General features: G+C 34.7%; 1 protein-coding gene across 5 annotated transcripts in view; it reads right to left on the reverse strand.

The window, feature by feature from the left end:
- FSTL5 (follistatin like 5) overlaps positions 1-24,116 on the reverse strand; it is a 270,409-nt gene that overhangs the window by 42,415 nt on the left and 203,878 nt on the right. For 3 of the 5 annotated variants that reach the window (XM_074541192.1, XM_005486308.4, XM_074541190.1), the window contains exons 9-11: positions 18,277-18,438; positions 16,244-16,378; positions 3,276-3,302 (exon numbers count right to left, since the gene is read on the reverse strand). In XM_074541192.1, the coding sequence (XP_074397293.1) occupies positions 3,276-3,302; positions 16,244-16,378; positions 18,277-18,438 (324 nt within the window). The remainder of the gene's footprint in view (positions 1-3,275; positions 3,303-16,243; positions 16,379-18,276; positions 18,439-24,116) is intronic. The other 2 variants (XM_074541193.1, XM_005486310.4) reach the window with 1 other exon arrangement.

A 24,116-nucleotide genomic window follows, 5' to 3' on the forward strand; every position in this document is an offset into this window, starting at 1 on the left:
ACTCAAATCTGAAATTCTGCTTATCCTAAACTCTGAGGGAAAACCAATGTTAATAAAGAGAGAACAGGTCTTAAGACAAAATTAATAATAAGAAAATCAAGAGGGAGTAGGGGGAATGAATGTTTGTGTATGTATGTATATATGCATTTATGTTGACATGTACACAAAAGTTTCCAATCCCCGTTAGGAATCACATTACTAACACAGTTCTTTAAAGGTTGTAGTATGTAGAAGGTTGTGAGGCTATGGCCAGAACAAACACATTCAATTATCTTTGAGAAATCTTGTGGAATCATTTCCCATTTCTGGCCAAATTTTCCCAGAAAGAGAGGCAGTCTCCAGGCAGGGTTTTCTTCACTTTATATTGAATCTATCTATTGACAGGCTAGCAAAAATTGGGAGAGAAAATTGCCTATGCTGCATGAGGTGTAGCATAGAAGCAGGCTTAGGTTCATGGAAAACTCCCCGGTCATGTCTGTTCAGAGCAAAGGGTGTACTCAGGGCAATATGGCCACTCTGGCCAGTGGGCACTTGTGTGCCTTGTGTGCAGATAAACCACACAGCCTGTATGAGACAGCATGTTCAGGTCTCTCTTTAGAGAATGCCTGACACCGTATCATGTAAGAACAGCTGAAATTTGCAGATAAGCCTGAGTGATAGGCTGCCTGTACCAATGAACACAGTGTAGAGATCTATAGCTGAGCAACTGGCACACTGCACCTTGGGGATGAATATGTGAACATGGCTGGGCACAAAACAGGGTTTTCCCTTCTCCATCCTTTCACTGGCTGAAGTGTATTATGGTTATTAGCAGGATAAGCAATACCAGAATGTGAGGAAGTAGCTCAGATGACAGCCCCAGGTGACCCAGACATTTGGTAATCAGGCTCCTAAAACCTCTACCTCAGGTGCCAATACTCCAAAGAAATATTTCCAATGTACATGTATTATTTATGATAATAAACAGCCCAAAGTTTTAGGGCTTTATTTCTAAAGTCTGGATAATAATGTTAACCGAACTGTTCTACAAAAACAGTGAAGGACATACAGTATGAAATATCCTTCTTCCATTTCAATACCAAGTTAAGGAAGTCAGTTCATATAACAAAACTTTACCTCTGGATCTAATTAGTTAATTCCCCTTTCCAACATATTATCATCCAAAACTCTTCATTTGAGTGAGTGGCTACAGATACCTGTACAGATATCTAATCTGCATAAATATCTAATCCCCTCAGCAAGCCACTTTTTCAGAACTACAGGAGCTATTCTTTGGTGACTTAATTTTGCCACCCTCCTCCCACTAAATAACATCCTGCACATTTTTAATGCAGCGCCAGAAGCGACGGATAAATAGATTTGCTTTATTTAGACTAAATTGATACTTAAAACTGGCTAACTTTTTTTTATTTAATGGTGGTGGTTGGGATTCTTTTGCATATACATTAATAGATTTGTATTTATTTATATATTACATTATTACTGTAATACACATGTACCTTCAAAATCCTTTTTGAAGATTTTCTGATGCAAGTGGTTGTGATAAAGATTTTGTGAACTTGATACAGACATATCTCTAGGCATTAAGACCCATGTATGGTTTCATGATCTTGATTGTCCTACTAATCACCCATCCCTCCCTTCCTATGTGTTAATACTTTGGTAACAGATAATGGCAGAGTAGGGATGGCCCAGAGAAGTTGGTGGTGATGTTTATTGGCATCTTCAGGGTATCGCTCTCTTGTAAAATATTTCCAATGTTGTAATTAGTAACAGTATTTACTGGAATCACAACAATTGGCCTGCAGTTCTACGCAGAGAAATTGAGAGTATCTGCTCTAGGAGACACAAGATCTGGTACTATACATTGCTTTTTGATTAGTTTCACATTAGTCACAGAGAAATTTGAATGTCTTTACCATAAGGACTGCGGTAAGCTATTATTTTTAATTGGCATTTTTTATTACAGAAGTTAAATTTTCCGAGGTGCATTCTAATGACTGAAAGCAACAAATTGACTTGAAATGACAAAAAATTAAAAAATCAAGGCGATACTAATAATGTTTTCAGTTTTGAGATAAAATATACTTGATGCTTTCCCAACAAGAGATGAGAACTGCATACTTTTGAGAATTTGGTACAAATTTGTTGCATATCAGTTTAATCATTAACAGTGTAATTGTATGAAACTCTAATCACTTGTAATCTGCAAGGCCAATAGAGCAGGAGGATAACAGCTGAGCTCCACTACAATCACAGAAATTATTGCTTGTACCAGCAGAGCAACTGGTAAAACAGGAATAAAAAAATAAAACTAGTTCATATTTATAAATACAGTGGGAATGCCACAGGCTACTACATACAGGCAAATGAAATGTCAGATTCTTAAATCTTTAAATGAATTTTAAAAATAAATTAAAAGTATACAGAAATACCATTTCTAGCATGAATTTACAGCGAAGCTGGATTCACTTGTTATCTTGTATTATCAATCTTCCAATGGAAATAACTGAAATAATTTCTTACTACTGAAAAGTTTTAATTCCTAAATTGCAACTTTAGATGAAGAACAGGCTACTTAGAGCAACAGAATGGGAACTCATGACAACTCTTAGATTATGGTATTTTTCTGGAATATGAGGGTAATTTTTGAGATCATGTAATATATATGAAAATTAATACCTATCTTTTGCTTGTAAAAACACTTCCATGATTTTTATCTTAATAACACCTGATTGTGTCTTTATTCACGTTTATCCTTCAGTTCATCACAAACATCCATTCCCTGCCCCAACATTTTCTTACAAACCTTTCCTGAATATAAGAATAAAATGCTTAGTTTAATTACACAACAACAGGTATGTCAATTTTAAACTGTTTAAGATTATAATTTTGTCAAATAAGAGGGATTCATAGAAGAAAATCCATCTCAACAGCATATAGGCTGACTGGTTAGAAGTTTTACCATGACAACAATCAAAGGTCTACATTTTAAATCTGAGCTTCTCATTGTGTATCTTCAAACAATTGTCAAAATTGTGAACAGCTCATTTCCTTCTCTCTCCCAAAGAAAAGCAGTTTACAAAAGTATGAGCGTTTATAGTATTCATTTCCACTTTAATATTTTTCAGTCAAATTCCTTAGTGTTGCAAGGGGGTAGGTAACTACTGTAACTGTAGAGTACAAACAAACATGGATACACATACACAAGAAACAACAGATGAGCATTTCATCATACTACAGAAAATATGAACAAAAGTAATCTCCATTAGTACCTTGCTCTCGCCATAATATGTTTGCAACTGCAGCATGTAAGAGAAAGAAAGAACAGAAAATACAAATGAACAAGGGAAAACAAGAAATTATACATCAATTCTGAAATAATTATAATGCCTTAACCTCTGATTCACTAAAGTACTCCTGCAGGTAAACCACTGGAAACAGTAAATTAACAATAGTTCTCTATGTCATGTGACTAAATTGTGATTAGCCATAGTAGTTATTTAGGACAAGGTAAACCCCATCACTCCTACTAAACCCCTCCAAGCTAACTCCATTACACCATTAACCATTGTCAGCAGTGTGGTTTATAATCCATTACAAAAAACATGTCCACTTTTCATGCCTGTAAAAGATACATATTAATGAAAGGTGATACAATTTTCATGATTTTCTTTAAACCCTGGACTTTGAAGAGATTAATTTCAGAACATATTTATGAGAGAGATATGAAAAATTAAAATATACACAGGATATTTTTCTATATGGCTGTAGCTCAACCATGCTACCAAAATTGCCATGCTGCATAATGTTCACCATTCTCTTTGGAAGACCAAGAATGGAATTATAAGATGGCATGGTAAGCAACTAAACTTTAACATTGATTTTTCCCCTGAAAACATAAATTTTATTTGGCCATCTTGTTTATAATTGGATTTTAGACCTTTGAGACCAATGAAATAATATTATCCTAATATTGCCTCTTTCTGTCTGGGGAGGAAAAAAAAGAAAACAAATGTAGTCTTTCAAACTTTTAGTATTTAGAACTCAGCATGCAACAGAATCAAATTTTTAAAACATCCTCACTGAAAACCAACACATAATGTACTTACGAAATTTTAAAAAATCCTAAACATAGGAAAGGAATACAACATAGAAAACACACATATCACACACACATAATGCAATTGGGAGGTTCTTTGAAACACAGTGTTACAAAAGCTAAAAACGTTAGTGTGCTTTAAAAAAAAAGTTTGGAAAAAGCAATGAAAGACATATTATAAAGACTTATGTTGGCGCACAGAAGTTCCTCATCTGCTGACAGCTGAAGGTTGAGAATGAAAACAGAAACTATCACTCTAGAAAAGGCCTGGATACTAACATTTTCCCACACCATTTGTACTTCAAAAGACAGGAGAGGGAAAACACAGCCCTGGGATCTGACCTTTGGGTCTGTTAGTGCAGCCAGTTTTGGATTCACCCTCCTGTCGGTGCATCTAACCTGAACTTCATGGTTTTGTCTTTGAGGGTATCCAAAAGATTTCTAAGGACTTGCTAAACAACATCCTCTACACCCACCCTGTCAGTCACCACACTGCAGAAGGCTGTCAGGCTGACCAGCACTTTTTTTCCCCTCTGTAAATCCATGATGATTGCTCTTAAACACCTTCTGGTTCTGGGAATGCTTTTCAGGGTGAAATGATTCATCTCTATTCCAGAAATTGACATGAGGCAGATGCTCCTATCGTGTTTTGGGTTCTCCCTCTTGCCCTTGAAAAGTGGCGCTGGCTTTCTCACAGTCTGCAGGAACCTCCTTGATCACCATGATCCTTCACACATTGACAAGAGTCCCCTCACAATGCCATGGGCCAGTTTTTCCAGCTGGGTTCTCCCTATCCAGGCCCTTTCACCTGTGAAAGTTCACTTCATTTAAATGGTCTCAATCAGATCCTATACACCACGGATAAAGAAAGCTTCCTTGCCAGAGGATGATTTCCCAAACCTTCCCACTGCTGTCACATTCCTAGAAACAGTTTTGCTAGGAAAGACATGTGAAAAAATTTGCAGTACAACTTGTCCCCTTCCAGATCCTTTGCCATCAGGTTCCCATCCCCCTCAGCAGGCCCACATTCCCCCTTAACCTTCTTTTTCATGCTGATGTCTCTCATCTTTTGTCATTCACCAGACTCAGCTGCAAATGGGTTCTGAACTTTAAAATTTATCCCTACATGCCTAGACAGTGTCTCCAGATGCAGATCACAATTCTGTATTTGCTTATATTGTGTTACACAGTCTTTCTTATTAAATAAAGTAAATTCATTTCCCCAGGGCAATCTGGAAGATTTCCTTTAAAATTACTTTTCACTTCACATTGTGAGGAAATAACCATGTAATACATGACACTTGAGGTCCCATAAATACAGCCATAATGTTATACAGTTTATCAGTGTTTTTCTAGGGGTGACATAGGAAAAAAAATAAAAAGTAATTACAATTACACAAGTGTGGGAAATTGTACAGGATCAAACAAAATGATTTAAGATGTTAAGTACAGAACACACTAATTTATGTTAAAGATATGTATGATTCTGAGCTTTGCTCAAGAAAAAGGGCAGGATAATAAAAGTGCTTTAAAAGCCTCACATATTAATTTTAAAATTAGCAAATCAGCTACAAGAAAATTGAGATATAATTTAAGAATGCAATATAATATTATAAACAACAGACCCAATCTTACCTAACAGATCAAGAAACCTCTTTTTTTTTTTTTAATCAGACCTATACCTTCTTTTCAGGAAAGATGTCAAGTCTCGAGATAAAGAGGTCAATGCTGGAACAAGTACAGCATGTGAAGATATAAAGTATGCTAAGGAACATATTGTTTGACTTCCTTTTTGGTTAAGCCAAAATTAACATTTTCCAGACACGCTTCATACTAAATTCTCAACCATTTGTAAACTCCACTACGTAAGCACACAGAATTAGTGATAGATCTCAGCAACATGTTCTGGGTTTCAAGAGAAAGCACTATCTTCTCTTTTGCCATGATTCCACAGAGTTATTAAATAGTATTAGGAGATGTACTGGGAGCCTTGCAGAAGGCATTGTATTCCAAAAGTTTTTGACCTTGACCAGGTTATGTCATCAACATGGGGCCTTGTGGCAGGGAAGCCTTCATGTCACATGGGTACCTGCTGCAAGGGTAGGTGCTGGAATGCCCACAAAAACCTGTGCTGCAAACTCATGGGCCTTATGACAAACTGCAAGCTGCCATAAGATATATGGCTTCTTTGTTACACCAGATAAAACCACTACAGAACCCAGGGAGCAGGAACCTCTCCATGGGCAGGATCTGTGCAGCTTGCTGGGGGAAAATCCACCCACAAATAATCTCATGCCGCACAAATAAATCTGTGATGCCTAGCATGTGAAGGGTTGCAAGATTTACTCACTACCTATATTTCTCTTTTTATTATATCTTATTAAAGCAGCTATTTCATTACATCATTTTTTGTTGGGCGTTTATACTGTCATCAAAAAGAAGTCTGCATTGTTCCTTCTTCCCCCTTGTCCCTCAGCAATGCAAGACATGGGAGAATCCAAGTTTTCTTGAAAGAGGTTTGCTTTCCTATTATTTTCTTTTTCTTTTTAAGCACACTTACAGCTCCATAAAAATGACTCTTCATTGTCCTTCCACAGCTATTCTATGGTTTTCTGTACAGCCCCAGCCTTTGATTAGGAGCAGCTAATATAACATCTGAATCCCTGTTCTTCATCTTTGTTATACATTGAGTTGGTTGAATGGCAATAGGTTGCACATATTTCACAAAACTCTGTTCTTAGTAATTCATGAAATTCTGCAGCATATTAATAGCAGTGTAAATTTTTATACTCTTTGGATGGAAACAACAGCTGCAAATATCCATGGTATTTCTAGCACTAAATGAATGAGGGTACTGCAAGATCACTTTGCAAATAAATTCTGTATCCTTATCTTTCTTCTTGCATTGGTAATACATTTCATTGCATTTGCTTTTCTGTCTCAATTTCAAAGATTTCAACTGTCAACTAGTGTTATTCCTCCCTACTTTTCTTTTCTTGAAACATTCAATCCATTTTGGAAATAAAGTGTGTGTGTGTAGGCAAAATTTACCTTGAGTTTCAAGACTAAATGTAACTTTTCTACTTCCTTTTGGCATTATTAACTATTCAAATTTTCAGTACTCAGCATGCAATATTATATATCCAGACATACTCAAACAAAATGGATATCAATTAAAAGATAGTAAGCCACTGTCCCTTTCAAAGCCTTCAATTCCATGATGGCAAAAGGTCACAAACAGATGTAATAGAAGATAGGCCAGTGAGAGAAATGCAATAAAGTCATACAAAATATGTGTAGTTCAACATAATTTTCAGAATTGTACTATCATAATCTGCTGTACTTTCTATTGCATTAAAAGAGTAATTTCAAGATGTTTAAAGTGAAGATGTCTCCTTACTTCATGCATAGCCACCACCATTGCCAACTGTTCTGATTAATCCGAAACACAGGATAAAGACAGTGTATAAGTTACTCTCTTTTCTCATAATTCTGATTTATAAAAACATGCCCTTATGTTATGGGGTAAATCTATAACATAATTACTATATTTTTGCTGAACTATATACATTTTTAATTATTATTTTTATATTAGAAATAATTGCGTTAAAAGTGAATATGAGGTTGACATGAGTTACATTTTTGTTGAGATTCCACAATCACATACCTACTTTTAATTTCATTCTTTTTCTATAAGAAATTCAGATTGGTTTTGTTTCTATACAAATGCAAATATTTAAAACCTAATTTGTTTTTGAAGCCAATACTTTTTAAAAAGTTATCTATTGCTTGCTTTTAAATATTTTTAAATATTTTAAAATTAATTGTCGTTACAAATTCTAGGCTGTTCTCATGTGATATGCACTTCAATTTCATTTTAGGTTAATACAATAACCAAAGATCTGGTTTATATATATTAGACTATTATTTATCAGTTAAAAGTCAACAGTTGACACTTTAATTTTGTTCAAATATGAACATGTTACCTTATTTTTCTACATTTTATACAACTCTTTATAATGAATCATGCATAAGTCCTTTCCCATAGCACATTAACTCAATCCAGTGTACACTAGCAGGAAGAAAAAATGGTTCATGAGCTGAATTACTTGGAAGTTTGAAATAAAGTCTTTGCCCACAATGCTGTCAACAAGTATAAACTTGTTTAGCTCTGCCATAAAATAAAATGCCAGCATAAATTATCTCTGAGAAAATTAGGTAAATAGGTACCATTCAGTATCAGATGTGACAGGAAGATTCTATTAAAATTGCATAAAGCCTTTCAGAGAGAATTTAGGCCATAAATCACAGTCAAAAGGCTTTTAGTCTTATTCCCAGTTCTAGACAGTGGAGATGCTATGTTGCTTATGATGGCCATAAACCTGTCAAGCCAGTAGCATTCAGATCACATAATCTTTTTAGGTGATAAGACTATGACATTACCTAAAAAAGTCACAGTCAGAAACAGAGCTACTTAATAGCATGGAACAGTTATATTATTTTTTTTTAATTTAGTCCTAAGATACAGTGCACGAGAGATACAAAAAGAGAACTTCGGTTCTGCTTTTTGGGACTAAATGAAAGAAACTGTAGGATAAATTACTTTGCCATATTTGATGATGTCATAGTGGGTGAATTCAGTAACACAAGAGCCTGTGCTTGATAACTAAACTAAAACCTACCAAATATTAAAAGTTCATCAAGTACATTCAAATAGGTCTTGGAAATGTCCTAATAGTTTTACTTGATAACTCTTTATCATGACAGCTGTCTCCCCAAGGTGCATACATGTCACAAAAAAAATTTAGAGAAACACCTAAGGAGTCATATTAATCAATCACAAACTGAACTGCACTTTGTAACACAATTTTTAGAAATAGTTAGGAAAAGGTAAAATATAATAAAAAACCCCAAACCACAAACCCACAGAACTATTTCACTTCAAAGGGAACAGCATGAGTTTTTATGATCTATGGCTCTAGTATAGTAGAACTAATCTAAATTGAAACAGAAAAGAAACAAAAGCACATACAAAGTACCTGTCAAAGTTATCCAAAAACTATTTTACTGAAAAATATGGATTTTTAAAGTTACTTTACTTCAAAATATTTTACTAGTAGCTAAAAAAAAATTCAGTACTTAAAAATTACCCCTGAAAATATTCACTTGTCTTTGGTGATGACTATTTTTTATTTTCCTGTTTTCTGTATTACCAGATTTTCTTCTTTAGGAAAAAAACCCCTTATTTTCAGTGTAATCTGATATTCCATATGTGTATTAAATTACAGTGATATATTCTACTCTATTATTTACATTAAATATTTTATTATTAGCTTAAGTCCTCCTAGCTATCTTTTTTCTAAGTTAATAAAATAGTTTATTTGGAATATTTAGCTATGTATTATATTCCATAGTCAGTTAATGTTACTTTCATTAAAAAATTTAAAATTTGGACTAATTCCATTGGTCCTACTACTATTTCAATGGAATGTCACAAAATAAATAAATTCCACAGATGGAAGTTGCAATTTCTTCCTCCTCTCTTTGAAACTATTATTCTATCATATATCAACGAAAAATGCAGTAACATGTTTCCCACTCCACCTTTCTCAAAAATATATTGTCAAGATACACTGCCAAATTATCTTTAATTCTTCTATATTTAAATTCTTCAGCTTCCAAACAGTTTTTCAATAAGGGTAAGATAACGACTTTAGTTTGCCATATGGCTTCTAGGAGTTGGACTGATCCAATCTGTGTTCGTGATTATCATATGTAGTCATCAACAGAGAACTACAGTGGAGCTGTCCATTTGTGTGTTCATGCTTTAAATGAAGGTAAGTCCAGTAGTATGGAGGAGGAAGTTATCTGTTAATAAAAAATTTGAGAGTCTCTTAAAATGTACCTGCACGTATTACAAGCTAAAAAATGAAAAGCCATCTTTTATCAGTTGCTGCACGGATGCTGGATGCTAGAATATAGAACCTGTTTACAAAAAGAGAGAAATTGGAGTCCTAAAGAAAATAAGGAGTCTTAGTTATGATGAAATCCCATTTTTCTGCTAGCAGAAGAGGTTCCAGCCATCTGACATTCCTTTATACATTGCAGCAGCAAAAACCCTGGAAAACATCACAGATTGCTGCTAAAGGTAGAAGAAAAGTATTGTCACATCAGAGCTATTCAAGGTTTAAATTGTACTGCAATGAACCCATTTGAGTTTTTTAATGTTCTGTTGACAATATTCTTCTATAAATATTTTTGTCCTGGATTTGTACAGGAGCAGGATAATAACTGAAACCAGAGCCTGATTGAATACCTTCTACCCTACAAAGGACTAAAAAGGAGGGTAAATGATGTGTGGTCAAGACAAATATTTTAAAAAAACAGGTCCAAATGCAATGCATAGAATACTTGCTAAAAGTTTCAGCTGGTCTGGTGCTATTAGTTTTGAATACATTTCAGAATACATCATAAATTTTAAGAGTGCCATAAAGTACCACTATATCTGCTCCTAGTAGTTGCCTCACTTCCTGAAACTTAGTAACTCAAGTAGCTGTAGACTAGTTAGACTGGGTTATATGACCCAGACAAAAGAACACTTGCACATAATTAAATTCATTAAGAAATCAAAAAACAAGAATAAAGTTATAAGTCAGCTAATATGTTCTAACAGAGAGAGCAGGTCTTCACAGACAAACCTGATAATTTTTTTAATGTAAATAGGAGTTTGGTAATGCAAAAATTCATATAGTTGTGACCCATAATTTTGCTGAACATCTGATTTGTTAAGACAGAATATTCTGATTAAATGAGTTATTTACTAATGGTAAAATATATGTTAATAGAATTAAAAACTGCCAAAACAATTAATCTGAAAATGTAGTTAAATCATTAGTAAAAGGTGAAGGAGAAAGTTCTGGAGTGTGTCCAGAGCAACAGGTAGTGAATCATGTCTTAACTACTTTCATCAATGACCTGCAAAATACAAAACCATTTCCTAAGAAGTCTGTGAATTACCTGTAATGATAAACAACAGCTTTAACAAACTGTTTGAATGACTTTGTCAAGTTCATTTGTAAAATAATTTTTTTTTTTAATCCAAATTGAAATGTAGATGTCTTGGCAAACAAAGAACAGACTATGCCTAATTGAGACAGGTGAGAAGGAATAGGATTTGGAAAGTGAGGTCTGATAGAATATCGGAGATAAACACATAAACAAACTTCCACTGCTGGTATTAGTTGAAAATAGTGACAAAGGATTGATGTGGAAGAAAAAAATTACCAAATATATATTTTGCTTTCCAGAACATTAAAAATAACGAATAATAAATTTTCTTGTGCAAAGAGCAGTATTCATTTCTTAAAAAAAACCAAACTGTACTAAAACAATTAGAATTCTCAAGACAAGAGGACTGAGTACTATGGTAACTATCTTATTATGAGAAACTTTTATATTGTGTGTGTGCGAATTTGCAATCAATATTAATATATTCATAGGACAAGATTCTTAAGAGGTCAATTTATTGGAGGGCAAAAAAAGAGAGAGACTCAAAGGAGGCAACTGAAGGAAAAATTGACTTCAAATGGAAACTAAGCATTATTCTGTATTAGTGGAATTGATTAATAAATAAAGCAAAATATCAAGAGAAATTAGGGATTTTTTGATTCTTTGCATGTCTGACTCAGGTATATGCATCTCTGTAAGGACACACTTCAGGCAAACAAAGCATTTGCTCTGTATTCAGGCAGAACATAATGCAATTTAATGTCTTGTGAAATGTAGAAGATAGAATAGATTTAGATAAAATGGTTCCATCATGCTTAAATCTATGAATCCATGCAATACCAGTTCTGAAAAATAAAAATACGTTGGAATGAAAATCAAATGAGATTTTGAACTGCTATTTGTATTTACGAATGTGATTACACCAAAGAGTCCTTCCAACACAGCTGAGCTGTCTCAGGTATTATTAGAGGATCATGACAGTAGGGGAGACTCTTGTGTCCTCAATGAGATTTAGACCAGGTCATTAATCCCCAGAATGTTTTTACCAGTCACCACAGGGGTTGTTCAGCTATCAACCAGACCAGCTATCTCATTCTCAATGGCTGTAACTGCAGGCTTGAGGGAAAATGGAATTCACAGCAAAAAGAGAATTTGCAGTCTCCAGAGAATCAAAACAGCACAGTTCTCACATTCAGAAGTATTTTAAAGGCTACTGCTATTATCAACATCAGAGGAATTAAACAGGATCTGATAATAGAGAGCAGTAGAAATTTATCACCAGTATTTGTAAGAGACATTTATATAGGTAATATAAACTAAAACTTTACATTATAGCTTCACAAATCTAGCAAAAAGGATCCATCTACTGTTGTTAAATATATAAATAAAATTTCAGCTACAGAATAAGTTAATCGGTAAAAGGCATGGCTAAAGTATTTAAAAATAATTTGATTTCTCTCACCAAAAACACTGTTAAAATGAAAGTATGTTTTCAGAAGTCTTATTTTTAGTGCACATTGAAAAAGGCTGATGTGCTAAGAGGAGGCCAAACTATCCTTAAGACTATCATCCAATATTCAAAATTTTGCCTATGTGAGACAGAGCAAGGCTTCCCTGTTCAGTGCTGGCATTTACTGAACAGATCTGGAGGACAAAGCATTTTCAGAGTATTTTCCATTCACTTCCATCTAGATTACCATCCTGATTATGAACCATTATCATCAAAGTATATTGACTTTTCTTGGCAAGTGGACTTCAAATTTCTGAAACTGGAAACTTCAAAATAAACAAGTTCCTAGTACCCTTAATTCATACTTGACATTGTGTAACTATTTTTTCTACCAGCATCACGTTTCCCACAGTTCAGTATAGCTTTGCCTTCATTTCTTTTCTCTTTATAATACAGACATATGCATTACATGCATCTGTAACAATCCTATGAATTATGAAAACCTAGCAATCGGAGAGCACTTTTAGATAGACAAGTGAGGTAAAGGTTTGCTTATTATTTAACAGTCTACTTTTCCATAATGACACTGATTTTTATTTAGTCCAAGGTAGCAGAAAACAGTATTATCTCTTAGGAGCTGATTAAATTACCAATTTACAGAGAAATCAACTATCCATGCCCTTTCTGTCACAGATACTATTTTTTTCTCAAAGCACTGAACTGAATTTTTAATACATTTGACATGCATTGAAAGAAAAATTCCACAAAAAAAAAAAAAAAAAAATTTAGGTTTTTGTGCGAAGTAACATTAAACCCCCAAAGTTTTCCCATACACCCAAACAATGGGTCAGATAAGTACAAAAGTGAACATTTACTTTGACTATTACACTTCCTAGGAAATAAAATGTATGCACTGGTAATGGAATAATGTTTTGCAATTCTTAAGTGGCTTTTGAAATTATTGTCATGCTCAAGGCAGTGCAATTGTACTTTGTAGTTTAGAACTCAACTGTAAAGTTCCCACTAAACTCTCAAAAGAAAATCAATTCAATGTTCAGAAATGCTTTTATTTTGCTTTGATTTTTATCTTATATAACATCACAAAGGAGAAAAGCCCAGACTAACTGACAAGCTAGTGAGAAACTGATCTTATTTTATTCAAAACAGTATCCTAAGAATTCCAAAAGGGAGCCCTCTAATAAGGAATTCCAAAAAAAATTTTAAAATGTGTCTGCTTTATAATCTTAAAGGAGGATAAATGCAAAATAATTTATAAAACTGTCATAAATGACAGAAATCGTTTATATCAGATCATAGAGAATCACATTTACATTCATCAGAGGCTATCTTTAGAATATAACTTGTGACCTATTCAATAGGCTTGAAGTAGAAATAGCTGTAGCATTGTGCTTAATATGTGTGGGTGGGGTAAAAAAAGCCCACTATCCCATCCAGGTGGTTTTACCTATTTTATTCCTTAATAATCCCTAATTTAATGTATGAAGACGGGTTTTGGAGGAAATATAAAAAAAAGCAGAAAAGAGTTAATAATGAGGCCCTTCCACTTCTGATAGCAGCTCTCCAATGCTAGCAACTCCTCCCTGCAAAGAAATTTCTTCAAAAAATATCAGCAGCTTTTTAAACTGCATCTATAAAAATGTGTACCTGTTGTAATTTGCTCATGTAGTTGTGACAATGATTTTGAGAGTCAGTGCTTTTTTATTAGTATGTAACTTATTTTTCTTGCATGTACCAAAATGAGATGAAAAAATTGGAGTTTAACATGTAAATATCTTCTACACCTAAATTTGAATGCTATAATTATACATATTTGGATTTTATGAGTATTTACACATGGATCAATTCTTGGGAAACCATTTTCAAACACCAAGAAACATAATGGTAAAATCTTTCCCTTCAACATACAACACAGAACTTGTAGACTAAATCATTTTTATAGGAAGGAAAATGACTATATCTTTTGGATAAACTGTCTTAGAAATAGTTTGTTTTGTATTCTGTCTTCCTTCATTTACATCTTTCATGACACCAATGGTCATTCTCACAACTCACTGCTAGTAGATATTAAAGCATTTGTTACAAGCTGTGTTCACTGTATGGCATGTTATTTTACAAATCCTGCTAAGGTAGCAGATCTAAAATTATTACATCATATTACAGGTCCTGAAAAAGTGTTCTGCATTGTTGTGGATATCCATACATATATATTCACAGCAGATCAGATCTGCAGAACTGGATGGACTTAACTAAACTTAAAATGACTAACTTAACTAAAACACTAGCTAACTGGCTAGTTTGTTACAAATAGTTTGTTGTTAAGGCCAAACAAGATGTATATAACAACCTAGCACATATATAACCAACTAGAGTTCATCAGGGTCCTTAAATTTGGCAACTTTCACAATATTTTTCACACAATGCAATAGGCAAATTGAAGTGGCCAAGCTACTTCACATTACCAGAAACTCTGCATTATCAAACAACTTATTTATCCTCAGGTGTCTTCCCAAAAATATCTGAGCAGTAATTTTCATGGCACTTAAAAAAATCCATGTTAAGGCGTTTGAAAAATTACCATTATAATTAGTCTTACTTAAAGCAGCTAAGTAAAGATATCAACATTTAGATTATAAAATTTTCCTACATGGAAGACTTCCTCTGAAATATTTCAAGCATAGCAAACCTATATGTAACTGAACTTAATGTCCTGTGGCTTGTAAGTGTCAGGCAGACTTGCAGTGCTACTAATTCTGCCACTGGTACCCTGCTGAGTACTTGACACTGCTGAATATGCTTTCAAATGAACAGGAATGTCTTAAGTTAATGCAATCACACACAGTAGTAAGACAACTATCATTTTACTGGATGTATTTCTAATAAGTATGTAGTATTCATTAAAATAAGAGATTCAAAAGAAAAAAAAAAACAACGCCAACCAATCAAACAAAAAAAAAAAGGTGAAATATAAACTCAGGAATGGATTTTTCTAAGCAAAGTGAGGTAAGAGGAAAAAAAATACTGTTAAACAAAGAACAGGAAAACAGGGTTTATAAATCCCACTACCAGATAGAGCATAAAGAATACTGCTTGTTAGTAGTGATATTGATTTCTTTGGCACATTCAGCTCCCAAAATAGAAGTGAATACGTTCATTATTCTTCCACATTCCAGGCACAAGGCAGCATGGGCAGGCTGGAACTGCTCTGGACCTGCTGGGCACTTCAGCAGGTGAGATCAAGCCATATGATTACTGTCACATTATGAGGCTGATTTTGAATCTTGGTGTGTGTCAAGAGCAGACAGAAAGGAAAGATCTTCCTCCCACACACCATCAACCACTGGAAATACAGACATCCCTTTTCTTTTTCCCTTCACATTCCCTTTGTATGCAGCACATCTCTCACAAGGAAACTACCAAAAATTTACAAGCAATGTAAAAAATATATTGGTTCACACAATGAATCAGAGATTTCATTTTACTTCTAAACGTACTACAGATTGTGCACTCTGCCTTCAGTGACTCTTGGATACCATTAATTGAACTTTGTTTTTTAAAATCAGCTATCTGCACAAACTCAATTTATTTAACCTTTCATAGTTTTAATACTGATTAAATGTTTGAGTGTGGGTGACATGTGTTTTTCTACTTCTCACAATACTTACGAGTCTTTCGAGCAGAGTCTTCCACAAAGAGAGAAGAAATATCCTCATCCACCCCTGCTTCATTCTTTGCAATGCAAGTGTAAGCTCCTGTATCTTCATAGCGCACATTGCTGATGTGAACCTCGCTGCCGTTTGCTGAAAGGAGGGGAAAAAATCAACATGCAGACACACTAGTGCTTTCAGATTATAAATTCAGAAGGGTTTCTCTGCTTACACTAATTAAACCATTTTCATTCCTGAGTTCATAACTTGGAGGCATGCCAAATTAGTCCAAAGGTATTCAACTGGCTAGTGAATTACATGCACTATTTCATCTCACAGATATTCAGAGTGCCTCAGTTGGTTTTGTACTTCAGAGACAAATATCAATCTGAGGTTTTATATATATTTAAATTACTATTTTTTTTTAAGTCAGGTAAATATTAGGTTTTTATTATGTTGCATCTGTTTACTCAACACCATAATTTCCTTTACACAAAATAACCCAAGGAATACAACTGGCCAAACATCCAATGTAAATAAAAATTTTAATCAGTTGTTCCTAACCAGAGGCACCTAGTTAGTTTTGGTTTTGTGTGACTGCAGTGTAACAACAGAAAAACAAGTGCATTGAAATTTTTCACCTACCATCAATGTAGAAGCTTCTGGAAACCTCAGGAATTTTATTTCAGATTGTGTAGGAATGTCAACAAACAATCCAGGTTTCACAGGCAAAGGTCTTCTAAATAATGTGATGTGAATAATTGTGTGAACAATGACTCATTGAATTTTTAGTATATTTGTTCAGCTGTAGGAACTATAAAAAAACCAAGCTTTGTAGATATTCTAAAGTATGGACTAAAAGGGGCATTGTCTTATGGTGTAGCATCCTTCTAGCTTGAAGCAAATGCACAGATAGTTTAACTCAGAAAAAAAACTCTGAGAAAATTTAATGAGATTTTCAAAATTTTATTTCAAATAATTCCATGCTAGAAAAATGAGTTAAATCTATTTTGCTTACAGACAAATCCTTTGAATTTATTTGTCATAAATATATGGAACAGAGACAAAGGTGAAAAAAATTCCTCAAATCCCTACAGGGGAAACTAAGAGAATGTTGCAATGGAAGAGAAGTTCATCACTTTCTACTCATAGTGGAAAGTGTTTCTGCAAGGCAATTGTTCACAAATACCCAAGAGAGTTGTACATGAAAGAACAGGGACTATGACACCTGCAGGGGAAGTAGCACTTCAGAGAAGCATTGCCCTGCCTATCCCACTGCTTCTTACAGTGAAGGCTGAGTGCTGTCCTGTCTTAACTACACATCCTGGTTTTGCTGATGAGTGAGAGAAAGTTTTGAAGAGAACACAAGCAGCAGGAGATTTTTTTTCTCCTACAGCTATCAAAAATTACCAGAAAGACTGAAGCATGGAGATTTTATGCTGAACATGTCCACTGATTTTGCTGAGCCCTGAAGATTAATGGAAATGAACTGGTGCTAAAGGAAAGACTTTCCTTTCGTTTCCACTGGGGTTTTTTTTGTTTGGGTTTCTTTTTTTTTTTCAGGTTTTTGGGGTTTGAGAGGTTTGGGTATTTTGGGAGGGGAGGTAGGGCTTGTGTGTGTGTTTGCAATGCCTTGCTCTTCCACAGAAGTCTGCTGATACTCCTCAGTAAAGAGCACATCCATTTCAGGTATTTCTCCTCTAGTCCTTTCTACTATCAGGTCCCCAAATCTTACAACATTCTTATCAGTTCTGATTGGGACTGGCCTTGCACTGCCTGCTCCACTTAGATACTGCACATTTTCAAACAGAGAAGAGCTTATTGGAATTCACTGGTAATCCTGCCAGTGCCAGTAAGTGCAATCTTTCTAACAAAGGGAAAACAGAAAGATGTATCTTGGGCAGTAACTGGAAGAAATTGCATCTTTTGAAATGTTTTAGCTTAGACTTCAAGCCTTTGTTAAAACTATGGAAGAAGAAGCAGTTGGTATGGAAATGATGCATGGATAAAACATTAGCAAGATGTAGAGAACAATAAATGCATTCCTTTACCTTGAAGAGTTAGTTGTTTGGACAACTTTGGAGTGATATCAATTCCATTCTTCAGCCAACCCAGCTGTGGGTTGGGAATACCTTCAGCGTGGCACCGAAGGCTAGCTGTCACACCTGGCTCCCTTGCCTGGCTCTCTGGATAGACTCGGATAACTGGTGGAACTGAATACAGAAAACAATTATAATTTTGTGGAGAACATTATTTTAATTTTAAGAAAAATAACAATAACCATTTTAAGAAAAATAAAAATTCAGAAGATCCCTGCAGCTACATATAACTACATACAGACGTGGCATTCATCAGATATTCAGTGACATTCAATGCAGAATTCTGTCTCAGAAAATTTATGAAGCAGACAAAATATTCTGTGAGAAAAAACCTCTTTTCACTGTGGTATCAAAGAAAAAAGCCTCAATTCTTCAATAGTTGGTGGTCGAGTATTAAGATTTTTATTTTTCCTTAGATTTCTTTATAAAATATGACTAGTGTACAATTAGCAAGTCGTGATATGTTGTAAAGAGATTTTAATTGCCCTGTTTCACAAATCTTAACATTTCATCTCCACCTTTGCCCTCTTTTCAAAACACCTAGTAACAATCCCTTCTACATGCATAAAACCTGTTCAGGTTTATAATTCTTTATATTCTTATTCTTTATATATATTTATATTCTTATATTCTTTAATATATATATTAAAGAATATATATATTCTTTATAATCCTGTTCAGACAGGACCTTCTGTGCCCATGATACCACCTTCCTTCTTTACCATACAGACACTTCACTAGTTTATGTTCAACCTGATATCCCTCTGAAGTCCTTTCCTGCCAAGATGCATTCCACTAGGTGGTCTCCGGGATATACTGCTGTACCAGGGTAGTTTTTCCCTGGGTACAGGATTCTTGCACTTCTCTTTGAACTTCCTAAATTCCTGCTGGTTCATGTCTCCATCCTGTCAAACAAATAGCAGCATGACCCTGTAGTCTGTCAGCCACTCCTCTCAGTTTGGTGCCATCTACAGAACTGTTGAAGGTAGAACTCTGACCCCTTATTCAGATCATTAATTAAGATTTTAAGGCATACATCCTTCTGGACAAAATGTCCACACAGCTGGATAACTGTGTTACATGATGAGTGAACAACCAGCTCACAGGTCAGGAACAGAGAGTTGCAGTGAATGGGGTAACATCTGGCTGGGATCCAGTCATTAGTGGGGCTGCACAGGGCTTAATCCTCAACCCAGTTCTCTTCAAAATGTTCATTAAAGACTTGGACACAGCACATGACTTGAAGGAATACTAAGTAACTTCGCTGACAACACCAAATTGGGAGAAGCTATTAACTCCCTCAAGGACAGAGAGGTCCTGCAGAGAGACCTCAACAAATTAGAGAGATGGGAAATCACCAACTGTATGGGAAAATGCCAGATTCTGCACCTGGGGCCCCTACAACCAGGGGCAACCTTGGTTGGTTGTACAAACTGGGGAATGAGGTGCTGGAGAGCAGTGCTGTGGAAAGAAACCTGGGGGTCCTGGCTGATGGCAAGTTGAACATGAGTCAGCAACTCATGAGACAACTTGCTTGAGGTTGTTTCTAAAAATAAAAAAATATTAACTGTAATAAGATTAAGGAAGTGCATTTCCTATTCGCCAAAGTTTTGTTTAATGCAGCTCTAAAAGTGTGGAATACTTAGGTTGTCACAAAACACAGCTGGGTAGAGGATGAAGTATCAGTTGATAATGAAAGAAGATAACAAGATCAAAAATTAACTGTGTCTACTTTGGCATGAGATTAAACATTTTCAAATCCTATTCAACTATTTACAAGAGATGTCTCAGCATGCTGTCCCATTAGATCATAGAAATGCCTTACATTTCTGCATTGCAAGAAATGCATAAATCTACCTTATCTCAGATAGGATGCAAAAATCAGTAGGTTTCAGAGATATTTTAAACCCAGTTAGAGAGAACAGTCTTTTCAACATAACCCCAATATGCAAATTGCAAAAATGTAATATAATAACATGGGAGAAGGTTAAAAATTAGATAATATGGCTTTTAGTTTCTTAGACTACCAGCTGAGAGGAAGAGCACATAAATATCAGAGATTTAAGGTTTCTATTGATTTTCTGGAAAGGACTTTGCTTTCATGGAAGTGGATCTTAATTTTTCATCTCAAGCCTGACATTCTCACTCCTATTTCCCCTCAATTTCTTCCCTCTTTAATCTCCTCTTGCATAGCACTGTGTGCTCCATACTGAGACCTTGCCTTCCCCACTGTGCTCTTCAGAATGGGCTCTGCTTGACTGCACATTCACTGGTTTGAATATTTTTGGCACCTCAGCTCCCATTCTTGCTTGGTCACACTTCCTGAAGTCCATTTTTCATATCTGCCTGTTCAGCATTTCTTGACACAAGGTCCTTTGGGTGGCCCACCTCATGTTGTAGATTTCCCACTACAGCAAAACCAAATGCCTTATTCTTCAACCTTGTCTCTGGAAAAGCAAGGACCTCCACTTCCTTAGAGACTGGACTGCCATCACTGAACACTCTCAAGCATCTCAGCAACAGAAACAACTTTTAGGACCAATAGCAAGGCACTGCAATTAGTTGTGTTCTGACTACACACACCAGGATATTTCTACTCGCTTTCTGTGTCAGTGAAATATTCTAATTGCATAAAAACTTAAGGGTATTTAACTACCTCACCTGGACAGACTTCTATTGAGAACATGTGAAGAGAATTTTTTGAACAGTTCAATTTCAAAGAATTTTCACTGACAGGAAAGAGGAATGTATTAGTTTTATTTGGGCAAAAGGCATGCAATATTTCTAATGAAATATTATTGCTAAAAAAAGTTTTAGAAAATGTTATAACTGAAATCCAACTGTTCCTAAACCAACAAATAAAAGCTCACCCTGCATGACAAAATGTTATTGTTGCTAAATTAACTACTTAAGGGTTGTTAGGACATATGAAAGGGAGGATCTGCTCAGGTGAAAATATATCTGAGTTTTCTTTTACCATTCCTTATTTCTATAGTAGATCCTGTTCCCTTTAGCACTGTTTTTCCAGGAACAGAGGTTCTTGCATGACAATAGGGTTTATTTTTTGACATGTCTTTCCTCTAATTGCTGCCATTTTCGTCTTTCCTCACCAACTCTGTGTCTGACAGGCTTATGCAATTAGAAATGTTTTTCAAGCCTTGTTTTGCATTATAATTTTTATTTCATGTTACCCTGAAGACTATTTGTAATATTCCACTAAGAAAGAACTGTGCCACTGAGGCATGCTGCAGACAACTGAAATATAAGTGGAGTTGTGGGCTCAGTCTAAAAAGTTAATTCAATGTGACAAATGCAATGTAAAGTCTTTGGGGTTTGTTTGAATCAGGTTTTTGTTTGTCTGTTTTGTTTTGCTGGTTTTTGTTTGGGTTTTTGGTGTAGCTGACCAAAACAAACAAACAAACAAACAAACAAACAAATAAATAAATATCACCAGAAATAAAATGTAAAGTACATAATTAATGTGACTGTTCACACTGATTTTCAAAGAGATATGTTCTAGCACCTTGAGCTAAAAAAAACTTTAAAGGGGAGAGATCATAACATAGGTTAAAAAGGGAGGGGAGACACCGCATGTTTGTATCTAGTAAAGTATAACACACAATTGAGTGAATTCTATATCCCTTATCTTTCAATTCAAATAGCAATGTGACTGTTGGTTCCAAATATGGTGGATATGTTACTATTCAATAGCTCTACCACCTTCTATAAAACCTCTTGAGCATTATTTCAGTTGGGTCTCACGGGCGAGGGAAGTGAGAAAATAGTCTATTCCAGCTGTCTTGAATCCAGGAGAATGCATGTGTTTAAAAAAGAAACAGGGGATAGCTATAGTGAACTAGGTTCTTCTAGTGATATATATATATATAAAAAAAATAACTCTTGCTTAAGCTTAGGTACTTTGGAAAAACAAAGCTGGCAAACAATTCTTCAGACACTACACGTTCCCTGCTTACATCTGGCTGAGGCACTGGGCTCTTCATTCTGTACCTTAATGTATTAGAACTGCTGATCTTATTTAAGTATCACTGACATTTTAGAAGAAAAATAAAGATCAAACTGATAGACACAAGTTCATTTAGTCATAAAGTCCCAGAGTCATATAATCTCAAAACTGTATACACAGAAAGTTGCAAATATTATAAATACTAATAATTAAGACTAAGTCATGAAAGAGTTACTTCTTCCTGATCACAATTTTTATTTTGGTTTTGTTTTTAGTTTATATGAAAAGACTTAAAATATCAACCTATAGGGTTGCTCATAATATTTACCATATTATTTGTATAAGAGTAGACTGATTATTTCACCATAAAACAAGTCTTTTACAGTGCTCATTAATGTATTTTTAAAACTCCAAAGGAAGCTCATTATTCTTTATTACTGTGCCAGATAATTCAAAACTAAAAATATCTTAGATTTTTATCTTAAAAGTAAATCAAATTTATATCTATAATAATTGCATACTAGCCTAAAATATGTGATTTTTTTTCCCTAAAAATATATAGCTATACATAAATGGAAACCAAGAACGAACTTAAAATCTAATTACATTGTTTTCACTGAACCTCCACATTAAATCTTTGTGCTCAACGTAGTCTCATTATCCCATTAACCTTTTGACTGACTCTCCAGTTAATACAAGTATCATTATATTAATTAGTCATTATCACAGCTACAAGTACTGACCATCATGCCTGTGCTTAAGAAGCTTATTCCTTAGAAGTACAAATCTAAACTGTGGAAGAGCTGTTCATTTGACCTTTCATCTCAGTGGATTTAACTCATTTTTTCCACAACACGCACAGCAAATAATCCTATTGCTCAAAAGGTCTCCTTTGCCTGTTTCTTGCTCCCCAAAATATCAACATCCAAAATCATTTAGGAAGGTACCACTCCAGTGCCAGCTTTTGCAATAGCAGCTATCTGAGGCTTACAGAGGTTTCCAGATGAAAAACCAATTTTCTGTCAGACACATTATCACTAGAAAAACCTACATTTGTCCTCCTTCACCTCTCTCAAATTATGTTGCTTGATTTTCTAGTCTTGCAGAAAACCTTCTTCAACTTGAGCGGAGTTTTGCCTCATTATGCGCTGAACTGAGACAAACATGAATTCAAGAATATTTTAACTCTTGCTATGCACCTCTGGGGGATTATTTATACATTGGGATTGGCCAGGAATGTGTTGATAAGAATATAATTTTGTGAATAATTTAGGGTAAACCAAACCCCATAAAACAGAGGAGGATGTTGGTCAAGAACTCACTAACGTGTTCAGCTTGCCAAGAACTTTGCTATGTCTTCAGGAATTAAAATATTAATAAACTGCACATCAGACTTCACACTAGTTTAGCCAGTAATTGCTATCTGGCTTTTTAAATGACAGAAAATAATCCCAGAAGAAAAATTTGGAGGAAAATATGTTGATGCCATTTTCCCATTACCTTGGAGACAACACTCTATGTACAAGATGTTGTGGTTCAGGAGGGGAAGAAACTAGGGAAAAAAAGTTGAAATATATGGATAGAGAAATATTACAAGCCAGCTTCCTGGACAAACATAACAGCAAAGACAAAATGTTTATAAAACCGCAAACAAGCACTAAGGGTCAAATGAATTTAAAATGTGAAGATATTAAGAACAGAAAAGGGGGGAAAGGCTACTAAAAGAAGAAAAATCAAATAAAAAGCCAAAATAATTTTGGGAGCTGTATTTCATATGGATATACATGAAAGATAAGAATAAAAGAAAATATTTCAGCATTCTCAGATG

Source organism: Zonotrichia albicollis, chromosome 5, assembly GCF_047830755.1.
Source record: "Zonotrichia albicollis isolate bZonAlb1 chromosome 5, bZonAlb1.hap1, whole genome shotgun sequence".
Classification (NCBI taxonomy): domain Eukaryota; kingdom Metazoa; phylum Chordata; class Aves; order Passeriformes; family Passerellidae; genus Zonotrichia; species Zonotrichia albicollis.